General features: G+C 36.4%; 1 protein-coding gene across 5 annotated transcripts in view; it reads left to right on the top strand.

The window, feature by feature from the left end:
- LOC114352115 (small G protein signaling modulator 2) overlaps nt 1-24,706 on the top strand; it is a 58,665-nt gene that overhangs the window by 24,858 nt on the left and 9,101 nt on the right. For 3 of the 5 annotated variants that reach the window (XR_003655836.1, XM_028303582.1, XM_028303583.1), the window contains exons 4-12: nt 4,106-4,269; nt 20,166-20,385; nt 21,502-21,619; nt 22,057-22,163; nt 22,307-22,431; nt 23,013-23,129; nt 23,823-23,959; nt 24,363-24,460; nt 24,544-24,682. Coding sequence is in view for 4 of the 5 variants with exons in the window: in XM_028303582.1 (XP_028159383.1) it covers nt 4,106-4,269; nt 20,166-20,385; nt 21,502-21,619; nt 22,057-22,163; nt 22,307-22,431; nt 23,013-23,129; nt 23,823-23,959; nt 24,363-24,460; nt 24,544-24,682 (1,225 nt within the window). In the remaining variant the exon portion in view is untranslated. The remainder of the gene's footprint in view (nt 1-4,105; nt 4,270-20,165; nt 20,386-21,501; nt 21,620-22,056; nt 22,164-22,306; nt 22,432-23,012; nt 23,130-23,822; nt 23,960-24,362; nt 24,461-24,543; nt 24,683-24,706) is intronic. The other 2 variants (XM_028303584.1, XM_028303585.1) reach the window with 2 other exon arrangements.

The following is a 24,706-nucleotide window of genomic DNA, read 5'->3' on the forward strand; positions in this document are numbered from 1 at the left end:
ATTACGTTTGATAAATAAAAGTGTTTTTAATAAAAAGTGATAATGGTAGTTGTAAGTCCTAATGAAAAAGCTCATGCTGTACCTTTATTCACGTAACCTCTATTACAAGATAATCGACTCTAATCGTACAGAATCTGAGAGCATTCGTCCTCATAATGTTAATCTAAGGTTGATTCGTGTGGGTTTTCGTGTTAAAATCAGGGCTAACAAATCGGCTTACGGCTGAATTAAGGTAAGCTTCAGTCGCTTAATCGCCTAGGGATTTGACCCAGGTTAATCAAGGAGGATAAACCAATTCAGGAGTGGACTGAACTTAGGTAAAAAGTTCTCAAAGAGTAGATTAATATTGTTGTCTTTAATTTATTAGGATTTTAAAAGTAAAATGCTTCACATTATTTGAGCAAAGGGTTCATAATTATGGATATACCTAATACTTTTTCTCTAACTATGAGCACTACTTATTAATCTGAAATATTAAAATTATGTAGTAAGTATAAACAATATAAGTATGGTTTGGTAGTCATATAAAATATTATCGTGAGAAGGTATTATAACTACCTACCTACCCTATAAAAACAACAAAAGAGTGATTCTCTGTTTACGTATTCAGGAGACGCGGCTAAAATCAAAAAGGTCGTAGACATTCTTCTTCAGGTGTAAGATTACAACAAGTAACTTATTTTTTTCTTCGTGGTAAGAAAAGTTTCTTGCCACATAGGTACATTCGTACTCGTATTACTCGTACGTAATATAATTAGTTCATCTTTGTTTTAGACAGCAGTCGTTATGCTAACAAGAAAAAAATCTTTAAAAAAAAACGTATTTTTTTCTATGCCTATCTAAGGCTGCGGCTACAGAATTGGTTATGATTCTGGTTAGTAAACATTTTTTACGCATTTTGAGTAAACACTTCTCTACACAAAATCGTTACGGTTTTCACGAAAAATCGTAATCTTGTGGGCATAGCCTAATGTAGTAAACTTGACCTATGCACGTACTGAACTAGATGGGCCTGTGATGTGCAGAATAATAAAGTGCTAATGGCGGCTTTTAGCTAGATGACGGCCATTTGTGTCGTCTGCTCAAGCTATTAGACATGGGAAACTCTGCACTATACATAATAAAATACGTGTACTAGATTGCGTTGTGCAACGTAAGAAATTCTGCGTTACCTACTGTAGCCTAAATAAGACAGATTTCTATTGTTCTACGTGCGTGATGGAAGTGGATTAGGTTTAATTTTAGTCCTGTATTAATTTTCACACGTGCCCCGAAGCAGCATTGTTCTGGCAGTTTCTATAGTGCTGTGCTGGACAGGCTGATGTGTGGACAATAAGCCTCCAATAACGGCTTTTACTGGATGACACCTTGTTTATTTTTTATTCCAAGCCTTTTCACGGGGACGGCACGTGGAATTTTACCTATTTGTGATGCTTTGCTGAAACAAAAGTAGCATGAAGTTCATTAATTGAAGGTAAAGTTATGTTTATGATAAACCTGAAGGGGATGTTTACTTTGAAAATACGTATTATACTTACCTGTCTATGCTATTTACTGAGATGTTTTAAGGTATATTTTTTTCTGGTGACGAGTTGAAATCGACAGAGATATATTGACTAGCTTAATATTGTTATTCTGGAATTTTGTGGATTTTTGAGACGCAAACCCAAATTCCCCAAGGATTCTGTCTATATAACCTACTACTACCACTTTATGGAATTCTTTCTTTGCCATTTGGGAAATTACCCCGTATTGTGTGTAATGGAACAATTTATGGAATCAACTGCGTAAAAACGATGTTTTCGAGAGCTACTCGATTTGTTTTGTGGATATTTTTATAGGCTGGAATTGTTTGCTAATACGGATTTCATGTTAGTATAATTTAGTGGTGAATTTTAGAATGTTAAATAAAGTTAGTGGTGAATTTTATTCAAGATTGCAATGAAAATAATTACCTAGTCAATTTAGGTTTTGAACGACACCTAACGTACTAACTAAATAAGTACTTTGTAGAATTATTGTAAATACATTATAAAGAAAAATAATAAAGAAATGATAAAAAAATATTATTTAGAAACCCCATATTTCTGTTATAGATAAAAAAATAAAATAAACATATCCCGCATTAATCTCAAGTTTTATGTCCATACACACAATAACTATTCACACATCCCATCATCTTAATGGAACAGCTTCAATCTCCAAAAATAATAATAATAAACACCTTTACTGCTCTCACTTTAGGAAAACGTAACATGTAACAATAACAGTAACACAATGTTGATGGTTACGCCTACTACATTTGAATTTGATCGACCTCTAAGGGCTTAAATACAATTATCATTGAAGCTTTACGTGGAGCGTAAAAGCGTTTTAAGCGGGGCGAGCCGGATTATCCGCCCTCGCGCTTGCTTTTTAAGCGTTTCTGAGTTTCTGAGAAACAAACATGCAGAAGTAAATATAAATTGTTCCAACTATTAAAACAATTTTGCCACATATTAAACAAATACGACTTATATTATTTTATCAAAGAAATAAATTTGCTTAATATTTTGAGAATTTCATATGAGTAGGTAAAGGGGCATTTATGTGCATGTCAGTCAAGCGCACTTTGCATTTTGACTACTGAAAATCGACTTATGTAACTACATTAAGAATCTACGAAAAAAAGGCATATAACGCAAACAAACTTAGAAGTACCCAAGTCGTAAATACATAGGTTTATTATTTTCCATATTATTTCGCCTTTAGGCTGAATAATTTAAAATACATTTTATTGTTCGTAAACAGTTATGTTTGCACAAAAGAAAACCTCGCACAATAGCAACGAAAGTTGCCCAGCAAAGTGGAAGAAGGGACGGAAAATTTTCTTTAGTCATAAAAGATTTAATTTTCCATTTTATCGCATTTTGATTGACCCTTGCTTCATTTAAGTCTACATTTAAAGTTACATAAGATTTCTATAATATTAATATTAAACTTATATTTTGTAAATATTTTAATAAGTATCTAGTTTACATTATCTTTTATTCCACACCTTCTGAAGCTTTGTTTTAGCTTTGAAAAACAAATTTAGGTTTTGATGCAAAATAAGGCTCCTAAATAATATGCCAAAAATACTTGGCGTGTCGTACCATAATATGAGTAATATGTCAAACCCACAGCTCAGACCGTTTCAAAACCCACAGCTTTGAAACGGTTGGTTTTTGATATAAAACTAGAATAAATCTTTGTCCAGCAGCACTTTTATTAAAGCTCTTTGATGTGTCAAGAAAGGCAACCAAGTTAATCTTCTTACAAAGTTAGGTTCAGATTAAATGCGGCGAGAGAACTCGCCACTTTCAGTGTTTAACTTCACAACTTTCTTTCAAGAAAACCTTTTCACAAACTGAAACTTACTTTGTGAATTAGTAGTGAAAAGAATCAAAGCCATCCACAATATAAAATCCTTAGCCGAAACTGACCTGTGTGCCTACCATGAGTTTACGTTAGGTGTGCTCGCTAGCGACTGCGTAAAAAAAATGACATTTAAATGTATGACATATTGTGCAGCGCCCCTAGCGGCTACTTTCAAGAAATAAAATCTTTATAGAATTTTTTGACGTATTCGCTAGCGAGCTCACTTAACGTAAACTCATGGTAGGCACACTGAAGTATTTTCAAAGAAATAGAAGGCAAATAGATAAAGCTGAAAATCTTCGTTGTTGACACGGAAAGCCGTTAAATAAATCTATAGCGCTCTATAATAAATGCTTTAAAATGGTTTAAGTATTTTGTAAAAGCAATTAATTCTGTTATGGAACAGAGTGGCCATAAAATACCTACGCAGCCGTTCTGAAATGGGTATGCGAAAAATGTAGGTTTACTTTTCGCAGTCCATGTAAACAGACGATGAGCGACACGCTATGTAAGATGCTGCAATGTAGGTATTGCAAGCGCAGTTCCATTCTAACCGTGACCTTTCGGATTAGACTGAAATATCCCCGGCAAATTGAATTGAGAGTGAAGAGTTCACATAGAACTCTGGAACAGATAAAATATTTTGACTTTAGACTTAGTTACTAAAGATTTATGTATTGAGTTTTAACAACATTTTTTCCCACAGCACTGCCCCGAAGCGGCACTAGTGTCTGCGCGGGTTTTATCAGCTGAGGGTGCGCCGGCGACGCGATCCGCGTCGGGGGTCGAGCGTCGGCCTTCGGCGCCCCGTCCGCCGCTCAGCAAGCGCGGCTCGGGCTCGCTGCTGTCGCAAGCGCCGCCGCAGTCCAGGTAAGTGTTTAGAAGTTAAGATTCTTTAGAGATGTGTGTACCAGTGAGTATAGACCGTGCTGTGAGCTTAATCAATGATGATCATGACGTATGATTAAAATGATGCAGCTTTGACGAAGGTCCACACAAAATGTAGATAAGGTACATTTATCGAATTATACATTAGATCATAACGGTTATACAAAGTTAGGACTAGTAGAGCCATTTTAGAGGCTGCCGAAGAGGTCATTGACTAAAGAATCGGTGATTAAGCCAGAGGCGTGCTTGAGTTTAGATGAATGGGACTAGGTGGTGGATTTAATTAGAGTCAGTTCAATAAAGGTTTGAAATAGCTACGCATACAAAATATATAAGAGCAATTTTGATTTCTACATCCCAACAAGAAAGAAACGATAGAATGTTTATTTAGATAAGACGTCTTTATATTCCGTCACACGACCCTAAGGGACTGATGTGTCGTTAAGTATTTGCTTGCCTCTCAATAAAAGAGAAATCTTATTTCATTGAAGTCCCTTCCTTTCCCAAATTCTTCGACATTTCATCTAAATAATCCCTCTATCAAATTGATTGGGTATAACTGCTTCAGACTTCAGGGATAGCTTTATAAAGAAAGGACAGAAACGAGTCAATTCTTTCGACAAACGTACGACAGTAAAAAAATTGCAGTCTAATTATGTTGCCATTGTTTCATGAAGGTACATTACAGAATATGCGGACTTGTTTAAAGGGTTAAATTTAATACGAATATTTTTCAAAAGGTTGTATTATATTATTTCATTTCCTATCGCGTATATATTTTAATATACGCGATAGGAAATGAAATAATACTCCAAAAAATTGTCTTGCTGTGCTTTGAGCTCCGGGGCAACTTCCGCGTGTCTTAAATATTTCATGTTTTTCAGATGGTTTCAGAATAAAGGGATGCTCACACAATTAATATGCGAGTATATTATTGCAGAATAATCGTCATGGCAGAAGTAGGTAATAGAAAATACTCATTAATAACAACACAATTTTTATTACGTTTTTTGACGTGAAATCCACGATTTAATTGCGGCCTTTTAACAGTTTATTGAAACTGAAGTTGACATTTTAGAATTAGTAGGTACCTATTTCAAAAAAGAAGTCCCTAATATTTCGGGTCCCAGATGTTTGGGCCGTTTTTTAATTAAAATGATGAAAACATCATGACAGAATGCGGCTGGTTCAAATGAAAAGAAAATTGCTATGTGGCTCGTTTCCTCGCCTTTTCCGAGATGCGAAGTAACTCGAGTCCGGACAGTGTTCATTAAAATAATTAGCTCGTACCTTCACATTTGGTGTTTTACAAAAGATCTTTTTGTGTGCTGGTGCGGAGATTGTAGAGACGTATCGTGAACTATGGTTTTGGGTTAGCCGGTTGATATTTAAACTATTTTCCCTTCCATCCAACGTTCTCGTTTGGAATGTACACACCTATTATTATTAAGAACAGTCCACTCCGTATCAAACGCTTCGCCAGCAAGATCCTATCTACATTCCCTCTATATTGTTATAGACNTGCTATGGCTATTGCGGCTTTATTCCAGGCACCCATCGTTTTGTATTATTATACTAGTTTCCCTCACCGGCTTCGTATGGGTAGACTAGACAGGTATTTATCAAAAAATTTGATTCCAATAATTGTGAAAGAAATTTCCAAATCCGTCCAATAGTTTCAGAGCCTATTCAATACACACGTACAAAAATACAAATCTTTCCTCTTTAGTATAATTATAGTCGTAGATGTAAATTCCCTGTCAGCTGTAACGTTATATTCCCAACGTCAACCGCATGAACCGTCATTCAATTTGACTTTCTTGAGACGGAGTAATAAGGGATTACGTTACGTTTTTACTTGAATTCTGTTTCTCTACAGGTGTGCTAAGCTTCTTTTGTTTTGGTTACAGTTACATTACTTTTGACAACCTTTTGTTTGTTATTTGTGACTCTAGGGAGGTACCTACATACTTTAATGTGACCAAACAAAGGCGCGGCGTTGGAAATATTGCTTCAAAATTATCAAGTCAATAATGCATTTGGTAACTGGGCTGAAAATTCCAAATCCGAGTTTGTCCAATTCGGCATTTTAACGAGCTCGACACACGAGTATGAATGCGAAAATCGTGCAGCACCGCACTAATCGGATTATTCGCTATCTACGTGCGTGGTTAGGGTTGCTAGGTTTGGGAATTGGAACGGTTTCGTATGACAACTCGGTCTGACATTTCGATAAGGGACACTAATAAAATGTTCTTGATTAATATCAGCCTCTAAAAGTGCACTGTGAGACATAGGTCATGGAATGTGGCGAGCGGATCTGGGACTCTTAGGTTCATATACAGTGGCATTTGTAGTACGTAAATTTTCGCTTCTCGATTTGATTTGATTGATTTGATTTCTCAACTTTCAGCGCTTCTTGTACCTACAGACGACGACATATCAAACTAAACACTATCTTTCCTATCTTATGAAGTAGTAGAATAGGTGTTGTATTCCGCAACAAAAGTGAAATTTCTGCAAGAAATCTGAGAGAGTGTTGTTGAAACTAGATTGAAACTTTAAAAAAAGTTGTTACGGTGCTTATTGAATTTAGATTTTTACAAAATAATCTATTTATCAGAGCTCGAAATCGGTCGAAAGTAGAAATTAACGAGCATACAAAATAATGGTGTTACCCGGCAAAATTTATTTAGATAGATTTGTAAAAGCCCATGTCCGGATCCGGATTTATCCAGGCGACAACCCTATTCGTAGTACAATTATTTTTGCCCGGGGATTTTCCTGGGCAGATTTATTAGGAAAATGAAATTGTCGGCGAGAGGCGACAAGCCAGGAAATACGTTTTACAGTTACCCGGTTAGGTATTTCAAGGCCGTGTGCACTGCTACACGTTTAAAGGTATCACTTTTGATCACAATTGGAATAGGGATTTATAGGATTTAAAGCTTTGGGCGGTTTGAATTAGTTTTGTGACGTGCTACGCATGGTTATTAGCATAATTTAAATGAACGTGAGATGGAAATGTTAAAATACTTAAATGGAATTATGCAAAGTAGCACGATGGTAAACCTAGTCTTTTGCAAAGTAGCATGACTGTGGCTAATAATGTCGCAAAAGTATTTTACAAATAGTTTTTTTTTCTATTCGTAAAAATACATAATAATCATATCTCCGAAACTATATCTATTGTATAAACTGGTCTACTGAAAACTATAAAATACTATGTTTTGACTTAAGGTCTACCATGTTTTTTAACTTGATCTGTACAACAAACATTTGAAGCAAAGAATTGAATTGAATTAAGTTTATATAGAAAATAATATAATTTCATAACAATTTGTGTAATGAAACTTGTTTCTAACAATGTTAAATTAATAACTGAAAAAGGAACGTCGTGTTTGCCAGAACTTTTTAATCAAATCATTGAAGAGAAAAACAAGACAGCTTTTTCTTATGAAATTCTACAAGCAAGTTTTTAATTGAGATACCTACTCTAAAATTACAGGCTTAAATACTTATGAAGTGAACACTTCGCAATTAATGGGTAAAATATTAATTTCGCCAGCGAACTTGAAAACCGCTACATTTGAAACATTTAACCACCTGAAACGATTATGTTTTGCTAACTTGAAGTGAATTTGCACAAGAAAATTAGCATAATCTTGGATCTTCAGCCTTTATGGAATACTTTTGCCGAGCTTATTTAATTCAACAAAGTACAGTCAACAGCACATCAGACTTCACTTTTTTGTGAAAAATAACACCTATTACTAATAAATAAGATTCTTATCAAGCTTGAATTGCCTTCATACCGGTCGAACTAAGTAATGTATTTCTAATGTAGTTACTAAGTACTTATTCATCATCGTATCTCAATATTTATGAGATTTCTTTTAGTTGCCTATAATGAAAATGTCTGGTAGGTATAGTCTGCAAAAGTAAACTTAACTTCTTTCGTTTATTTTTATATGTAAGGTCAAGAAAATGCTAGTAGTTATTGTGTTTTAGAAGTATGCAAACGCTTTGCATTGAACGTTAGAATTCCATCGTCAACAATTTACTGGGTCATCTATGGCATGGATTTCCTTTAACTTTGAATAATTGTGTACAGTCGCCAGCACATCTTACAGTACATGTTTGCAAAATAGTACCTATTACAATTAAATAAGATTCTGATGCTACAGCGATTTGCTTGATGTGAGTCGTGTTTCCATTATCGCTGCGACAGGGCTTCAAGATAACAAATTAGGTGGTGATGACATCATGGGCGTACTTCGTGTATGAACACAGAACAATCAGCATTTTCCGTCTTTTCCTTATATTTTACGAGAGTGAAAATGAAAGGTTTTTCTTAATAAGAATACCTGCGTGTTTTCTTGGAAATGTAGTGTAAAGGATATATAAAAACGAGTAGGTTAGGTTAGGCCACATAGGTTGGCAAAAACGTGAATCTGAAAGCTCAGAGCAGATTTCACTCTTAATATCTCTTATTTTTGTACTTAGTCTTATAATGTAATCTTGATTGATAAATCGTATTTTCATCGCTCAACAGTTCGTTGCCCCTATTTTGTACACGTCTTCCAAGGAATGATGGATAGTAGTACTTAATAGCGGACTAAACATTACTTCAATGTAATAATATTGATGTCATTTACTGAAAATGTGGAGGCCTATTGTTTTTCTTCTAAAAACATGCGTAGAACCAATAAATATGTTGGTTTAAATTAAAACAAAGGTTACATCGAATGTTTGAATTATAAAATCCAATGTAACCAGGACAATACCTATATCTACACGGTATGAGCGACAAGGTGTCTGATTAAATCCGTGTTTGCTGTCTGATTGCGCGCCGTGTACGCCAGGCCGTGTTTACATTGTACGTGATTCAAACGTGCCGTGACAACCCTTCGGGTCACCACATCTATTAGAATATCTATTCTATGTAATCTGCATGTAGTTACATAAAAGTATTTATGTATGTCGTTGTATATTATGTACTTTATGCTGTATAACGTATTGTAATCAATCTAAAACATTATGTCGAAATGGTTCTGACCCGCTGCGGCAATTAAGAAAATCTGGAAAACCGATTTTAAAAGAAAGCAAATGCTTGCTATGTTTAAAGGTACCTATTTTCCAAAGTACTTACGGAATACCTAGCTTCGAATCGATTTTGGTTAGAATTCAATGGTTTAAAACTATTTTTTCTTGAAGATTAGCTTATACAAATGCTCTATCTTAGGGGCATCATGTAGACAAGTACTGCGAGGAAGCTTTGATTAATTTGATTTCTTTCGTAAGAGATATTTACACCACCTCGTCGCCTCGTTATAGTAGAGCTTTACATGGTCTGTTATTTAAATTTGCTTATTATACACGCACCTTACTAGGTGGCAAATATTGCGTCGTGAAGCTTTCGGAGTTTCAGTGCAAATCCTTTTAGCCGTATAATCTGATTATTCCAAGTTTCGTATTTTGGGCTGGAAATGTAGCGTAATTTTGCGTGAATCCTTCATTATGGCAGAATAATTTAATTTTAATCATTTAGATTGGCGAGCGTTTCAATTAGGCCTTGTTTACGCTTACAAAAGCAAAGCTATTATTTTAAATTTGGGTAATGCTGGATATTTTTTGGAGAAATCTTTATTGGCAGCGTGATTAGGCAGCGATTTTCTTTTGTTTTATCTCAATGAATGTAATTACAGCATTTACAGAGTTTTTCTTTAATGAAATGAATTTTAAAGTTGATACTTTTGTTTATGTCTAACATGCAGCTAAGTCATTCGTTCGGTAGGTCATTAAGTTTGTAATTTAGACATTTTCTTTTCATACTAATTCTAATATGTTAGGTACTGTATCAAAAAATGTTAGGAAACCTACTTACATGAAGAGGCCGATCCGATACATCGCACAAAATATTCTTTCTTTTATTCTTTCCACAAAGGAAAAAGTAATACCTACTGCGTTCGCTCCCTAAGGCCCGCGTACGAAATATTTTGTACGATGATTTCCTTAGAAGAGGAAAGGAAGGTAGAAGTCGAAGTGTCACCGAGTACCTTTTAGCTTTATCTGTAAAAACCATTTTTCATTTCGTCTCATATCACCGGAATTTCTTTGTAAGGAATTTATTTATGAACGTAACGCAAAAAACGTGTTTTCGACTTATTTGCGTCTTTTATTTCTTAAGTTGTCTGGGTGTCTGTTGTGTATATTATTACTTTTAATGTGACGTCATGTAAATTATAAAAATGTGTAACTACTTATGTACATAGGTACGACAAGTGCAGTGTTGATTTACGATAAACTTTTCGTCATATCTCTTAACAACGTCGAATTTTTTCAACAGAATTAATGAAAATAAAGCTATGTAACAGATTATTGTAGGTCATCTGACTGAAATAATAATGTAGTCATCTATTAAGAACTATTATTCGTTGTATCCCTTGATTATTACCTGTTGTGTATGCCATAATAAATAAATAAATAAAATAAATTAAAATATGTATTCTTTCAGCGTTAGGTTCTCCATAAAAGTATTTGTAAATGGTGTCAACATCACTATAAGATTGCTAGTAGCAAACTCACAGTAAGAAAATCTTCCTGGAAATTTTTTTTCGTAGTTATCTGTTTAATTTATCTAAGTAGATAAAAAGAGAGATTCAACCAACAACTTTCAGTCGCTAAATATAATAAAAAGCCTAAGATCTATAATCACGTTAATCGTTGTAATAATTAACTAACAAACTTACAAATGAATAAGAAATCTCGAACTTTCTCAGGCTCGGATTTCATCTTCATCTTTGCGAGTAAATGGGCGGAACCGTCGATTAGATTGTGTCGGATTAAAGGACGCCGATCGATCCGATCCTTTGCCAAGGTTATCGGGCGTAAGAACGTGCCCTGACACATCTAACACACATTCCTATTGCATAATAAAGCCTATTCCAAGCTCAAAATGTACCTTTATAGTAGAGCCTATTTCGTCTTCTGGTGTATTTTATAATGCAGTCTACACACTAAATCCCGCCGACTTGAGTAGTCGATTTTTGACATGTTGTCAAAAATTATAGAAGTATACAAGCCGTGGATGGGTATGATTCTGCCGGGCGGTCGGCGGACTTAGTCTGTAGAGCCCTTTTAACAAAATCATTAATTTAAACCCGAAATTCGGACAAAAATTGGAACATTCTTCGGAAATTCATGTCAAAAAGATAATAAATTACAACAATATAAAGAGATTTTGATATTAAAAGGATCGCCCGTAATAAAAAGCAATGGAATTTTTAATTAAAAGAAGCGCAACACAGATACTTTGTTCTAGCGCTGAGTGTAATTGATGTAGAAGCTTACGTTCTCTGACGTAAATAATGAATTCCTTTTCAATACCACAACATTGGTTTTCTTCTGTATTAGGTGCTGAGGGAAAGAAAACTTCTTATTTTACGAATCAATAAGAAGACTAATTAAATTTTGCTTCCTTATATTATTGTAGAAGTAGATAGACGCTACTTTTTGTAAAGAAGCTACATTTGTTAATGCTTTTGGTTTGGCGAAGTGGGACAATTTCCCTTATGCCAACTTGCACACGTTATCTTTCTGCCAATAGGTAATGACCAAGCTGAGGTTACTTGATGCATTCCAAGAAGAAACTTTTTTCAAAAAACTGTTAACAACTTTTTACCACCATTGTTTTAATTTATTTTGAACTCTGACCAGGTTATTTAACTACTACCCTGTGAGACAAACCCTAAGCATTATCTCAAGGACAATTAAAGTGGGTAGAACGTTTTTCTTAGAAAAGCTATAAGATCGAATCAGGTGATTCAGTAGCACCCCTATTGAGTCTCGGGCGAGACCCCCGAGGTCAAGGTCAGGGGTCCAAACCGCGGAATAATGTACAGTCAACAGCACATCAGACTCTACATTTTTGTTGGAAAATCACCCCTGTTACCATTAAATAAGATGCCAGAGTGTTCAGCATGATTCGTTGGTACTATTATGATCAGCAGATTACGCCTACACAGATTACCGGGCTATTAGGTATCAAGAGTTCAGAAAACACGAGAAAATGAATAATACTTGTGGTAGTATTCGGGGCCTAGGTAGTAACTATGATTTAACGTTTTTTCTCTAACAAATATTTTGTAGTAAGATAATCTTGTCTTCGTGATATGTGTAGTTATAGCTAGTTTATACGAGCTGTAAACATGTTTTTGTGTAGGAATAAAAAATACCTAGGTACCTACTTATGTTCAATTGTCATTTAGAAAAAGCAAACCCGTCACGTATTGCTTCTTTTATTTTCATCTCACATACTAGTACCGGTATCTTTATATGACTGTCATACTGCTTGCGAAATTGGTAAAGAAATCCTGAAATTCAAATAAGTAGGCTTATGTACATTATGAATTGTGGGTGTCAGGACACGGAACTTAAATATGAATAAACCTGCGGCTATTGTAGAATAGACTTTATATCGGAACTGGTAGAGATTCATTCATTTTTGTTACGTTCCTTGGCCTGAAAACCGCAATATATTCAAGCAATTCAAGTCCATATTTGGGGCGTAATAATTTCCCAGAAAGTATACTGACTGACACGTTATTGATCCTATGCGTTCGTTTTTTCGTTGAAAACGGAACTCTAAACACTGATAATAATATGTTTCTCAACTTTATAGGGAAGGACGCAATCACAACTATGCTCAATTAAACAAGTTCTCACAGAGCTGTGAAACTGGCATCCTACTAAAGTTGGTGAATAGAAACCGCTGCGATAGTTCTATAGTTAAATTATTGAGCTGGCCAGCAAAGGTTGATTGCTAAAGCCATAGTAGGTATTTAGTTTATCTAAGTGGTAAGTATCTATGATGTTCACAGATAGGTACCTACTCATCAAATCTGATCAACGTTTAATTTGTAAAATATTCGCAAAATTCTCCCAAATATGAAACGAAAAGATTTTTATGGACCTTTGCGTATTGTTCAAATATATTGTCTTCACTTTGTTGGAGACAAATTCAGAAAATTGGACTCTTTTGAGAGATCATACGAATGAATTTGGGTGGTTCGGTAAAATAGCAATTTCCTGTAAGTAAAGCTACTGATTCGGCAGTAATACACGAACTCAGTTGAAATTTTTTACCTACGGTTGATATAAAAATTCACATCATTTATTTCAATCCATTGTCAAAGAGAGTGGCGGAATCCTATCCGGTTCAGTGAATAGTAAAAATTCGAGTGAAAATGAATAAGTTACTAAAACAATACCTAAACCTAATACATACATTTATCTATCTATTGTTAGACTAGCCCTAAAGTAACTCGCACACGAAGCTTTTTTACCCAACGATTGCGTAAGTCGAAGGAGGGTAATATATCAGCCTATGTCATAGGACATCCATCCATATCCATACACACACAGGTATGGATCTATCAAAAATTTTAGATCGAGTCTTTAGCTAATGCTGCGTCTAGACTGTTAAAAGTCGATCAGTATTATACAGAATTACAGCTGAGAACTTGTATTTTCTTTTTAGGTAGTATTAATATTATTCAACATCCTCAAGTTCCCTATAAACTTGTATTTTCTTAAACGTAGTTTAATATCTTTCAGTTTTCATTATATCTCGAAAGCAGTATTTGCCTAATGAGCGAAACTAGGCAACAGCTGTAGGATAAACTAACTTCACTGGAGTTTTATAAAATTGGTTTAAGGAGATTGCCTACATCGACGAAGTTTGTGGACACTATAGGTAGAGTTGCAAATTGGACGTAAAAGTAAATGTGGCACTATCATATTAAGATGAAGATAGCTTGGTGTATACACCTTCTTATGGTAGCTCCCAGTTATACATTCAATAACTCTGGAGGTGCACAGCACGTTATTTTTTGTATTCCTCTGAATACCATGAAAATAGGCTGCAAAGTTTTTCTCAGGTAAAAAGATCATCATCGTCATCATTTCAGCCACAGGACGTCCACTGCTGAACATAGACTGACTAATGACTTCCACGTTGCTAAGAAAAAGATATTGACTTGAAATTGCCTAATATTCAAATTAAAAAAACGATACTTTAGACTGTGTCTTGACACATCACATGCGTCATGCGGCACAGTTAGTTTGACGTAATGGTTAACACATGGGAATGTTCCCACCCTTTCCATCTGAAATCGTCAAGGTCTACAACTTGACCGCCCATACTTCGATCTTCACCTTTCCTCTGATTAATTTCGTTACGGGTTCAGTGGCTCTTAAACTATCCAGGGACTAACTTAACCTTCACTGGTTGGGTCTCTCGGCAGTCGAGANGGTCGAGACTTATTATGCATGGTTACACACATAACGATAGAAGATTATTTGTAAGAAGGAGTACACATGGTTACACACATAATTATAGAAGATTATTTGTAAATAAACAGTAAACAAAACAAATACTTTGTGGCAGTAGTATCGACTATCGTATTAAATAAACGAAACCCTCTTCCAAGTTTGCGACGCGGACGCCTCTCTTTTCACCCGTTCAGAAAGAGTATTCATTAAATCAGTATCGGAATCTAACGAGCTTCCTTTGTGAATAGTGAAAAGTTTTGCTCCAGCAACTACGATTTCAGAGCTTGGCTCACACTAAAATCTTAGAAATACTTTTATCGGTGACGCTGATTTTCATTTGTAGCGGCTTCTTTTTCAGAATAATTCTCTGGTTTAAATATTCTTTACTTATCGGACTAGCAAGCTAAAGTGGCAATGGGCAGGGCACATAGTACGCAGAGCTGACGTCCGATGGGGCAGCAAGGTTCTGGAGTGGAGGCCACGAATCGGAAAGCACAGCGCACGCCACCCATAAGGTATCCACTCATAACCGCAGGCCACTAGCAACCGGTCATTATGGATATAATTGAGGGAGGCCTATGTTCAGTAGACGTCCTATGGCTGAAATAATGATGGTGATGATACTTTCTTACAGTATCTCTTAATTTCCACCGCATTTTGAAGAAAGATCCAACGTGTCATATTCAGCCTTAAGAAGAAAAACACTGACCAAAAGATGAGCTGGGTAAAAGGACAAATAAGTGTTAAGCTTAGGCTCCAATAAGGACGATAAATATTCCATTAAGGAGCCGGGTGCCTTGTTATTTTGTGATTGTGACCCTACGGGGCTATCGGATATTTCGCTTTTGTTGCTGAGGAATTTGCTGAATATTCTTATGAATATTGCCGCCTTAGTATATTACTATTATCAGCTTATGGGCCTTTTGTACGTTTTATTTATTATTATTGTCTTTATTATTATTAAGTAGGAATCTTATTTGTTTTGGCTAGCAACCGAGATGAAGAATTTATCTACAAATATGTCGATAATACTTGCCTACTTGTAAAACAATTGCAATCTAAGTTTGATTTGAATAGAAGATGAGTTTTGAAGGACTCTGTGGAATCTCCTGTTTCTAAGTTAGTTTGAAAAGCCCTTGGAAATATTGGAGTTTACTGAGAAATTGAAATTAAACCCATTTCCTATTATAAGCTCTTCATTAAAATGAAATGTATTATCCAGCTTTCACTGGAACTCGTTATTGTATTATTTCTACCGACAACTCGGTTTTCTTTGAAATTCCTAACGATAGGCATTCGATAAATTTCAAATTAAATATCTCATACTTTAAATCATACTTAATTCAGTTTAACATTTCGCAAAACAACTTGCGGGTCGAATCAGTCTCCGCCATTTTCCATCCCAATTGACCGTTTACGTGTCTGGAATACATTTGGAGAGCACTAACTTTAGTTGATCCCTCTCATTTTGGGATGTCTCTACAAATTGATGGGGAGCCGACTGATCCTGGGGCTCAATGTAAGATGGGCGACAATGAAAATTCGAATGGTGGGATAAAATTCAAATTCTCGTCGTGTTGGTCTCCATGCGGGAGCGCTAAGCGCCCGAATGTGAAAAACTTTTGTGATTGTACGTAAAAGGTATGTAAATACGTAATGCTGTGCGTGACTGAAATATATTTTTTACGTATATCGACATCGTTCATTTTATCGTTGTCGAAACTTTATAGAATCCGATATCGATATCGTCTCTTAATAGAAATTCGAAAAAACTTTATCCTTTGTAATTCGATCTTCAAGGGGTTTATTTACTGTGCCATCGATAAATATTCCATCTTATGTCCGTGTAATAAAGTGGTCTTTTCATCGTCATAAAATTGTAGGTATTTCAGTACATTTTTTTACTGCCTTTTTATGGCTGGTCGTAACGGAACGCAATAATGGCGATTAGATTTTTCAAGATTTTATCTGCTGTTAATCGGGAACCCGAGAAAATGCAAAGTCAGCCTACTAAAATAAATAAAAACAAAGTAATTAAAGTATTACCCACATAAATTACACTGCACAACAGCATTTCTAATGATTGGGTTATGTTACATGATATTAGTCCAATTTTTAATGACGATTTCAAATCTGTGATTGAAATATCTGTATCAGCTCTGGTTAAAATAATATGACACTTGGGTCTTTTTGTAAAAAAACNAAGTAGGAACCTTTTTTGATTTGGCTAGCAACCGAGATGAAGAATTTATCTACAAATATGTCGATAATACTTGCCTACTTGTAAAACAATCTAAGTTTGATTTGAATAGAAGATGAGTTTTGAAGGACTCTGTGGAATCTCCTGTTTCTAAGTTAGTTTGAAAAGCCCTTGGAAATATTGGAGTTTACTGAGAAATTGAAATTAAACCCATTTCCTATTATAAGCTCTTCATTAAAATGAAATGTATTATCCAGCTTTCACTGGAACTCGTTATTGTATTATTTCTACCGACAACTCGGTTTTCTTTGAAATTCCTAACGATTGGCATTCGATAAATTTCAAATTCAATATCTCACACTTTAAATCATACTTAATTCAGTTTAACATTTCGCAAAACAACTTGCGGGTCGAATCAGTCTCCGCCATTTTCCATCCCAATTGACCGTTTACGTGTCTGGAATACATTTGGAGAGCACTAACTTTGGTTGATCCCTCTCATTTTGGGATGTCTCTACAAATTGATGGGGAGCCGACTGATCCTAGGGCTCATTGTAAGATGGGCGACAATGAAAATTCGAATGGTGGGATAAAATTCAAATTCTCGTCGTGTTGGTCTCCATGCGGGAGCGCTAAGCGCCCGAATGTGAAAAACTTTTGTGATTGTACGTAAAAGGTATGTAAATACGTAATGCTGTGCGTGACTGAAATATATTTTTTACGTATATCGACATCGTTCATTTTATCGTTGTCGAAACTTTATAGAATCCGATATCGATATCGTCTCTCAATAGAAATTCGAAAAAACTTTATCCTTTGTAATTCGATCTTCAAGGGGTTTATTTACTGTGCCATCGATAAATATTCCATCTTGTGTCCGTGTAATAAAGTGGTCTTTTCATCGTCATAAAATTGTAGGTATTTCAGTACATTTCTTTACTGCCTTTTTATGGCTGGTCGTAACGGAACGCAATAATGGCGATTAGATTTTTCAGGATTTTATCTGCTATTAATCGGGAACCCGAGAAAGTGCAAAGTCAGCCTACTGTAATATAAATAAAAATAAAGTATTTAAAGTATTACCCACATAAATAAATTTATAAACGTCTGTGATTTCTAGTGGGTAAAGTTTTGTTGAAGCTCGATATGCTTATAATAGTAATCTTCGAGATTCATACCAATAACCGTACTGTAGCTGATGTAGTCGGCAAGTCACCAAGACAAAGCAACCGTTGTAATAAATAGTTAGTTACAGGTGAAATATGAAATATTAAATGTTTTAAAATTCACATTCTTCTGGCAATAAAACTTGAATACCATGGAAATTCTATTGCCTAGTGACAAGAACGTTAAAGTGGCAACTTCAAAAGGATATCGTATGCAGCCAATATCGAAGCCACGAGCTCGCACGTCGCTGGATGATTTAGTGACGTATTACAGTCGTTTCAGAAGCAATATCTGCTGCGGAGTGCTCTCATAAGCTTAAGGGGATGGAACGATAGCGTAGATCATTTTCATCTAAATTGGCGTGTTCTTTGCCAATAACATTCAGTAGGATAAAGGGAATCGATGAATGAAGTGTATGTAACTATCTATAGCCACAGAATATACTATAGCTAATACAGGATTAGCTGACTTGTTTAGCTTCTATTAGAATAAAATAAGAAGTACAGGCAGGGTTTCTGCTATGATGGGTTTCTTATTAACCAGAATAGCAGGGGCTAGCATATTGGTAGTCATAGATGTTGAGTCTATTGTGTCATACCTACTCCAAACAAGAGATCACTTTTTAAGTTTTCCCGAAGTGGTGGTAGGGCAAGCTATATTTGGGACGTGTATAAGTGCCCTGGAAAGGGCCTATGTACTGAATAAACTATGTATTTAATTTCATTTCGGTTGCTAAAAGCGGGCTGATAACAACAGCCTGTATGAAATGCACAAATCACTTGAAAAAAAAAAAAAAACTTTTACAACTACGTAAGAGAGTGTTTAGCCTAAATCCCCATTGTACTTGTAATTTAATTCCCGCCGTTGCTATGGCGAATAATTAATTAACAATTAACACCAAGTCAATCTGCGCTCTACCTTTCGTAGTGGGCATGTCAAGCTAAACTCTAAAGGATCTTATGTTGGTTGTAATAGGAGCTATTTTGCAACGAAAATGTATAGTCTGATGTGCTCTTGCCAGCACCTTTTTATCGTATTTTACCCAAATCTGTCTTAAGCTCTAAATCCGAAATGAGATTGAATCACTTTCCCTCTTTGGTTATATCGCCCTTTTTTATCTCGGGTATTTATCATTCATTTTACTAACCCTTCGGTTGGTTCGATCAGCGGTTAAGTCGTAGTGCACGTATTGGCTATGAAGGAAATAAAATCCACGTAACCTCTAGTTTCAAAATTGAGATGTTTGGTTTGAGGGTGCTCATTTTCTACTTATAGCCATAAATTCATGCTACTTAAGTTGAAGATAAGCGCACTCAAGTCAAAAATCTCAAATTAGAAACCATGCCTAAGCATGTATCTTTGATGTGTTTACCCGACTGCGCCAGAAAGAGGGTTATTCAAATTTAAATAGTTTATTTATACAGTACGAGAGGCCCTTTTCAGAGCACTTACACACGACTTCGGGAAAACATATGGGAAGAAACTCAGTCACCTTTGTCTGTTTTTTAATCGACTTCAAAAAAGGAGGAGGTTATAATTATGTTCGGCTGTATGTCTTTTTTTTGCCTTTGTTTTTGTCTGTTCACCCTGTGTTATATTTTTATATCTAAAAAAACAAAGATATTTGCCTGTTATATAAGGAACCAGACTTATTATTCTACTTTCCCGTGTCTACGCAGCACCTGACCCATTTGTTTCGTGATATCGCAGCCTCTGATTTAAGTGAACCGTAATATTGTACCGGCAAAATATTACCCATTGTTTATTCTATCAAAAGAAAACGAATTTACACAATTACGCGGTGATTTGGGGCGTAAATTATTTCAGGTTTAGGGTTGAGTTTAATTCGTATTGTTTAGGAAAAGGATAATGATTTATACAAGAATTCGAGAACTTGGCTTCAATTGGAGAAGTGTTATAATAACAATAACAGTTCAATATACGAGTGGGATAGCGTATACTGTTACCGTTCCTAAAACTACTGGTTGTATCTACATATTTCTACGTCAGCACATAAGGATAAGACGTGTAGTTGTTTGTAATAGGTAGCACCTATGGAAAAGAAGAACAATAGAGCCGTGGACCTTTGGGAAGAACCCATTTATAGCACCATCCTAGACCATCTCATTGCTCAGACTTGTTGAACACCTTTAACAGTTTAAAAACTTCTTTGCAGATACCTCTGGATCCGGATAGCGTTATTCGAGAGGCAACTAGCGAAGATCATCGAGCACCTGGTGAACAACGCCACCCGGTACTACGAGCGGGATGCTCTGGTGGCTGACCCGGAGTACGGGAGCTTACTGAGCTCGTTGCTTGTCGGACCTTGTGCTTTGGAGTATTCCAAGGCGAAGGCCCCGGCGTGCTTCTGGACTGATCCACCAGCGGATGAACTGGTAAACTGTCATGGACTTTTTATTTGTTGTTCCTTGTTTAGGCAGGGAATCTCAGGCTTTGATACATCTGGATTTCATAAAAAAATATGATTGCGTGCCTCAGGGTGTAGGTTAAACCGTTTTTCCGACCAATACATATACCCATTTATACAATATAGTAAGTGAATGAGGGCTATCGTTTTAGCGCTCACCAGTTAGCGCCACTGTAGAGTAAGGTCCTGTCACTTGCTAGTAGCGAAGACAGTGGCACCAACTGGTGAGCGCGAAAGTGGTAGGAGGACTATCGTATTTGCACTCATCAAGATGGCGCCACTGTAGAGTAAGGTCCTGTCAATCGCCAGGGGTGCCAACTGTTGAGTATAAAAACGATAGCCCTCATTAGAAGCCCATTGTCAGTTAGCTGTTGCAACCACATTATCATGCATCACTGTTACAAGCTGCGTATTAATACATATTTAAAATAACATAGTGCCTATGCATAATATGCATTAGTCATCTTATGCATCATTAACATAATGATATTATAGATACTTTAAAGTGTAGAGCTACGAGATGATGAAGAGGTCTGTATCAAAAATTGTGAAGATAGTTAGTGTCATTTTGATGAGGATAAAAAATAACTTATTTTGGTAACAGGAAAAAGGACTATCGCCTGGATAAATAGGTCGTCAGTGGTCATATTTCACAACACACTGTCTCCCTAGAGATAAATGTACCCACATGATAGAGGATATTGACCCAAGAAAAGTAGTCCGCAATAATAAACGAGTGTTTTTAGTCTCTCACTGGCGCCCTAAAATAACTTACATCTTAAGGGCTACGTGGTTCGCATGCAGGGATGAAAACATGAGGGTATTAACCTCATGTTTTCATCCCTGCATTTATTGTAGGATTTCTACAACAAATTATTTTTACAACTGCTGCCTGATTTCAGTCTGGCACAAAAAGCTTTTTTAACATTATTCATTAGTAATCCAGTTACTAATGTGTGTTGCTCATCATGTCGTTCGTCTTGTTTCGGCAATTTATTGAATTTTGGGTATTCCATAATTTATCGTAAGAGACAGTAGGTCAAATATTTAATAGACAAAAAAAACTTAATAACTCTATTTCCAGGTACAAAGACATCGCATGTCTGCCGGCACCACCACACCACCTTCTGTGAGAAGACCGATACTGAACTTCAGAAGGAGCCTGAACGCTTCCTCTGACGACAGCGGTGCGGTTAACACGGGTGAATGAGCAGAAATACTATTTGATTTATTTAAGTTCTACTAGGACCATTAGCTAGCTAGCATATTATTATAACAGCTAACGCAGTGAACTATGTCGCCACGCAACGTTACGCGACGTAAACGTGTGTAGGATGCAATATTAGGTCGCCCTTGTCACCATGTCACCGGGTAACACATTATCACTACGGGAGTGAGAAACACAGCGGAACGTTGCCAGGCGGCATATTTATTTAAATTCCACTTGAGATTTAGATTTCAGAAAAGGTAAAAACAAAAAGTAGAAAATATGCATGACCACAGACTTTCTGCTTCCATCGCGTTGCTTTCCGTCACTTGTAGAAATAATTTTCCTACCTGACACGTCTTCTTCACGTTATAATATCTTAAGGACATCCAATGACTGTGTTTACTTATAATGTTAATTGTGTAATTATAGGTTCTGGAAAGACTGGTGGATCCACGGCAAAGGACTACGTGGAAAGTTTACATCAGAATTCAACAGCTACACTTTTGTATGGCAAAAATAATGTTAGAGTACAACCGGTAAGCATTAACTTGAGTCCCATTTAGAGTGTCACAGTAATGGTAAGCCATTTCGATGTAATAGAAATGCCCAAATGATTTTGAACCTTAATTCCTAAAACAGAAGACTTTTATTGCAAATACCTTTTTAATTTCCTCTATAGAAAGACGTAGAAGAACCCATGCCAGGCTACTTGAGCCTGCACCAGACCGCAGCCGGTCTCGTCATCAAATGGACTCCTAACCAACTCATGAATGGTTACGCGGAGAGCGAAGGAATTGATAAAAGGTAACAAACAGGCTTTAGTTAAAACATATTTTTATTGTTGCTGTTTTATTTATGTTTTTTTACTAAATTAGCTGCTATGTAGAGCAAGGTAAATATGTATTGTAGTCAGTAGTTTTGTGTGGATTAAAGTTTACACTGGTAATATTTTATGCGTAGTTATTAAACCATGATGTTTGATTAGAAAATATTTACACAACATTTGTAGGCAATGTGTAGACTAGCTACTTTGTTGTTTGCGAGTTCTTGTTTCCAACAACACCTTTATTTATCGAGCCCCAGATCTAAAACTCAATGTCGGGACGTAAAGTAGGTACGAAGTTTTGTTTATCTTTTCTTGCCGATTTTTTGGAGTAGGCTTCAACGGGACTTTTATATAGTAAATAATATGAATTTATATGTAAGTTTTTATCAATCTTGTGCAGATGTGTATCGACGAGTGAGTGAATTATCTAAACTCATATTGTTCTTTATTGCTTTTAGTAGTAGTACACCATTTACACCTCTTCCTTTATGTGTACAGGCTGTATATTCCGTTGCCACTTTTACTTCTGTAAGAGCGCCAGCTTGTTGTCTATGTGTAGTTTGCTCCGCTTCCACCTTGTGCATGCGTCAGCCTGCCAAAGTGCCTGTGTTCTGTGCAGCGCGACCCCGTGTACTGTCTACAGGCGACTCTGTGCTGGACCACTGTGCATCGACTGGTAAGTTATGTTACGAATATCGTGCAAGTATAAGCCCAGGAGCACACCTGTGCACCAAACAGTGCTACCCCGTAAAATGAACTAATTTGTGCTGAAACACTGCATTGACTGGTGAGTTGTGGTAGTTTTTCTGGAACAAGGATATCAAACATCGATTCTCCTATGTGCAATCTCTAAGTCCTGGAAAGTACCTGTGCTCTAAGCAGCGTGGTGGTGACCCTGTGCACTGTCTACAGGCGGCTCTAATTGACGACGTCATAAATTCTCATTGTACAAGCTACATGGAGGACTGAAGGTATGGTCATCTAAAGTTAGCTCATTTAGATGTTTCTTGGCATGCTAGAGTTTACCCCTTAGTAAAATAAGGTAGGTAAGTACAATGTTTATTCACTTTCTAAGTAAGAAAATTTTAACTCAATAATATCATCCATAGAAGACTACTAAATCTGTTAGGAATTTTATGTGGTAAATCCGCTCGCTTTATAAACTTAGAAAGAAAGGAAGAACAAAGGCACCGTGAAAATTTTTGGTTCTAAAGTGAGTTATACATTCGAATAGTAACCAGTATTCGAACGGACGTCATTGTAATAGGTACTATTTCGCAACAGCTATGTGCTGAGGATTTTATAGTCACGTGCCTATTTAGGTACTGCTTTAGTTCCATCACAAAACAAGTCATCTCTGTGTCTCCAGCGTGTACTGGGCGATGTCGCTGCAAGTGTGCGTGTGGGAGGTGGTGTACGTGCACGTGCACCGCTCGCAGGCCAGCGACGCGCTCATTCTCGTCGGCCAGGACGGCGTGCAGCGCCCGCCCATCCACTTCCCCAAAGGTACCTACGATGTAAATTCTAACTGAATTCTGTACGAAAACCACTGTTTTTAAAAAGCACATCTGCCTTTTTAAAAACCAATTTTATAAGTCATCATCATCATTTCAGTTACAAGACGTCCACTGCTGAACATAGCCTCCCCCAATGATTTCCACATCTCCCGGTTGGTAGCGGATTGCATCCAGCGCCATCCTGCTACCTTTATGAGGTCGCCGTGGCGCCGGTCGAATTGGTCGGTGGCATTGGTTGCTTCTGAAATGAATCAATCGTGACCCGAACAAATAGTTTGATTATTCTCTTCTCTGAAATATTGGACATAGTCTTTCCTAAATACACTATTATTTTCCAATCGTTTCGTCGTACGTTGATGTATCTATTTCATATCAGTATTTTTCGCTTGCAGGAGGACATCTGCTATCATTTCTAAGCAATTTAGAAACTGGATTACTACCGCACGGACAACTTGATCCACCATTATGGTCTCAAAGAGGGACAGGAAAGGTAAAATGTTTATGCATGTCCTTTAGATGGAGTATCAATCATTTCAACCAAGTTTTTTTAAAGCTACTGTAATGATTTTTCAGGTCTTCGGACGAGGCAAAATTCGTAGACGTCCTCTGCCTAGCCTCTGTGAGAGCGGAGAAACAGAAGAGGCTGAGTGGGAAGAAGCCGCTGGCGACTATGTATTTCGCATCGTCAACAATGCTATTACGGATAGAGAAGGTATTTACAATAGCTGGTTCACTT

This window comes from Ostrinia furnacalis, unplaced genomic scaffold (assembly GCF_004193835.3).
Source record: "Ostrinia furnacalis isolate ACB-3 unplaced genomic scaffold, ASM419383v2 OfSCF1253, whole genome shotgun sequence".
Lineage (NCBI taxonomy): Eukaryota > Metazoa > Arthropoda > Insecta > Lepidoptera > Crambidae > Ostrinia > Ostrinia furnacalis.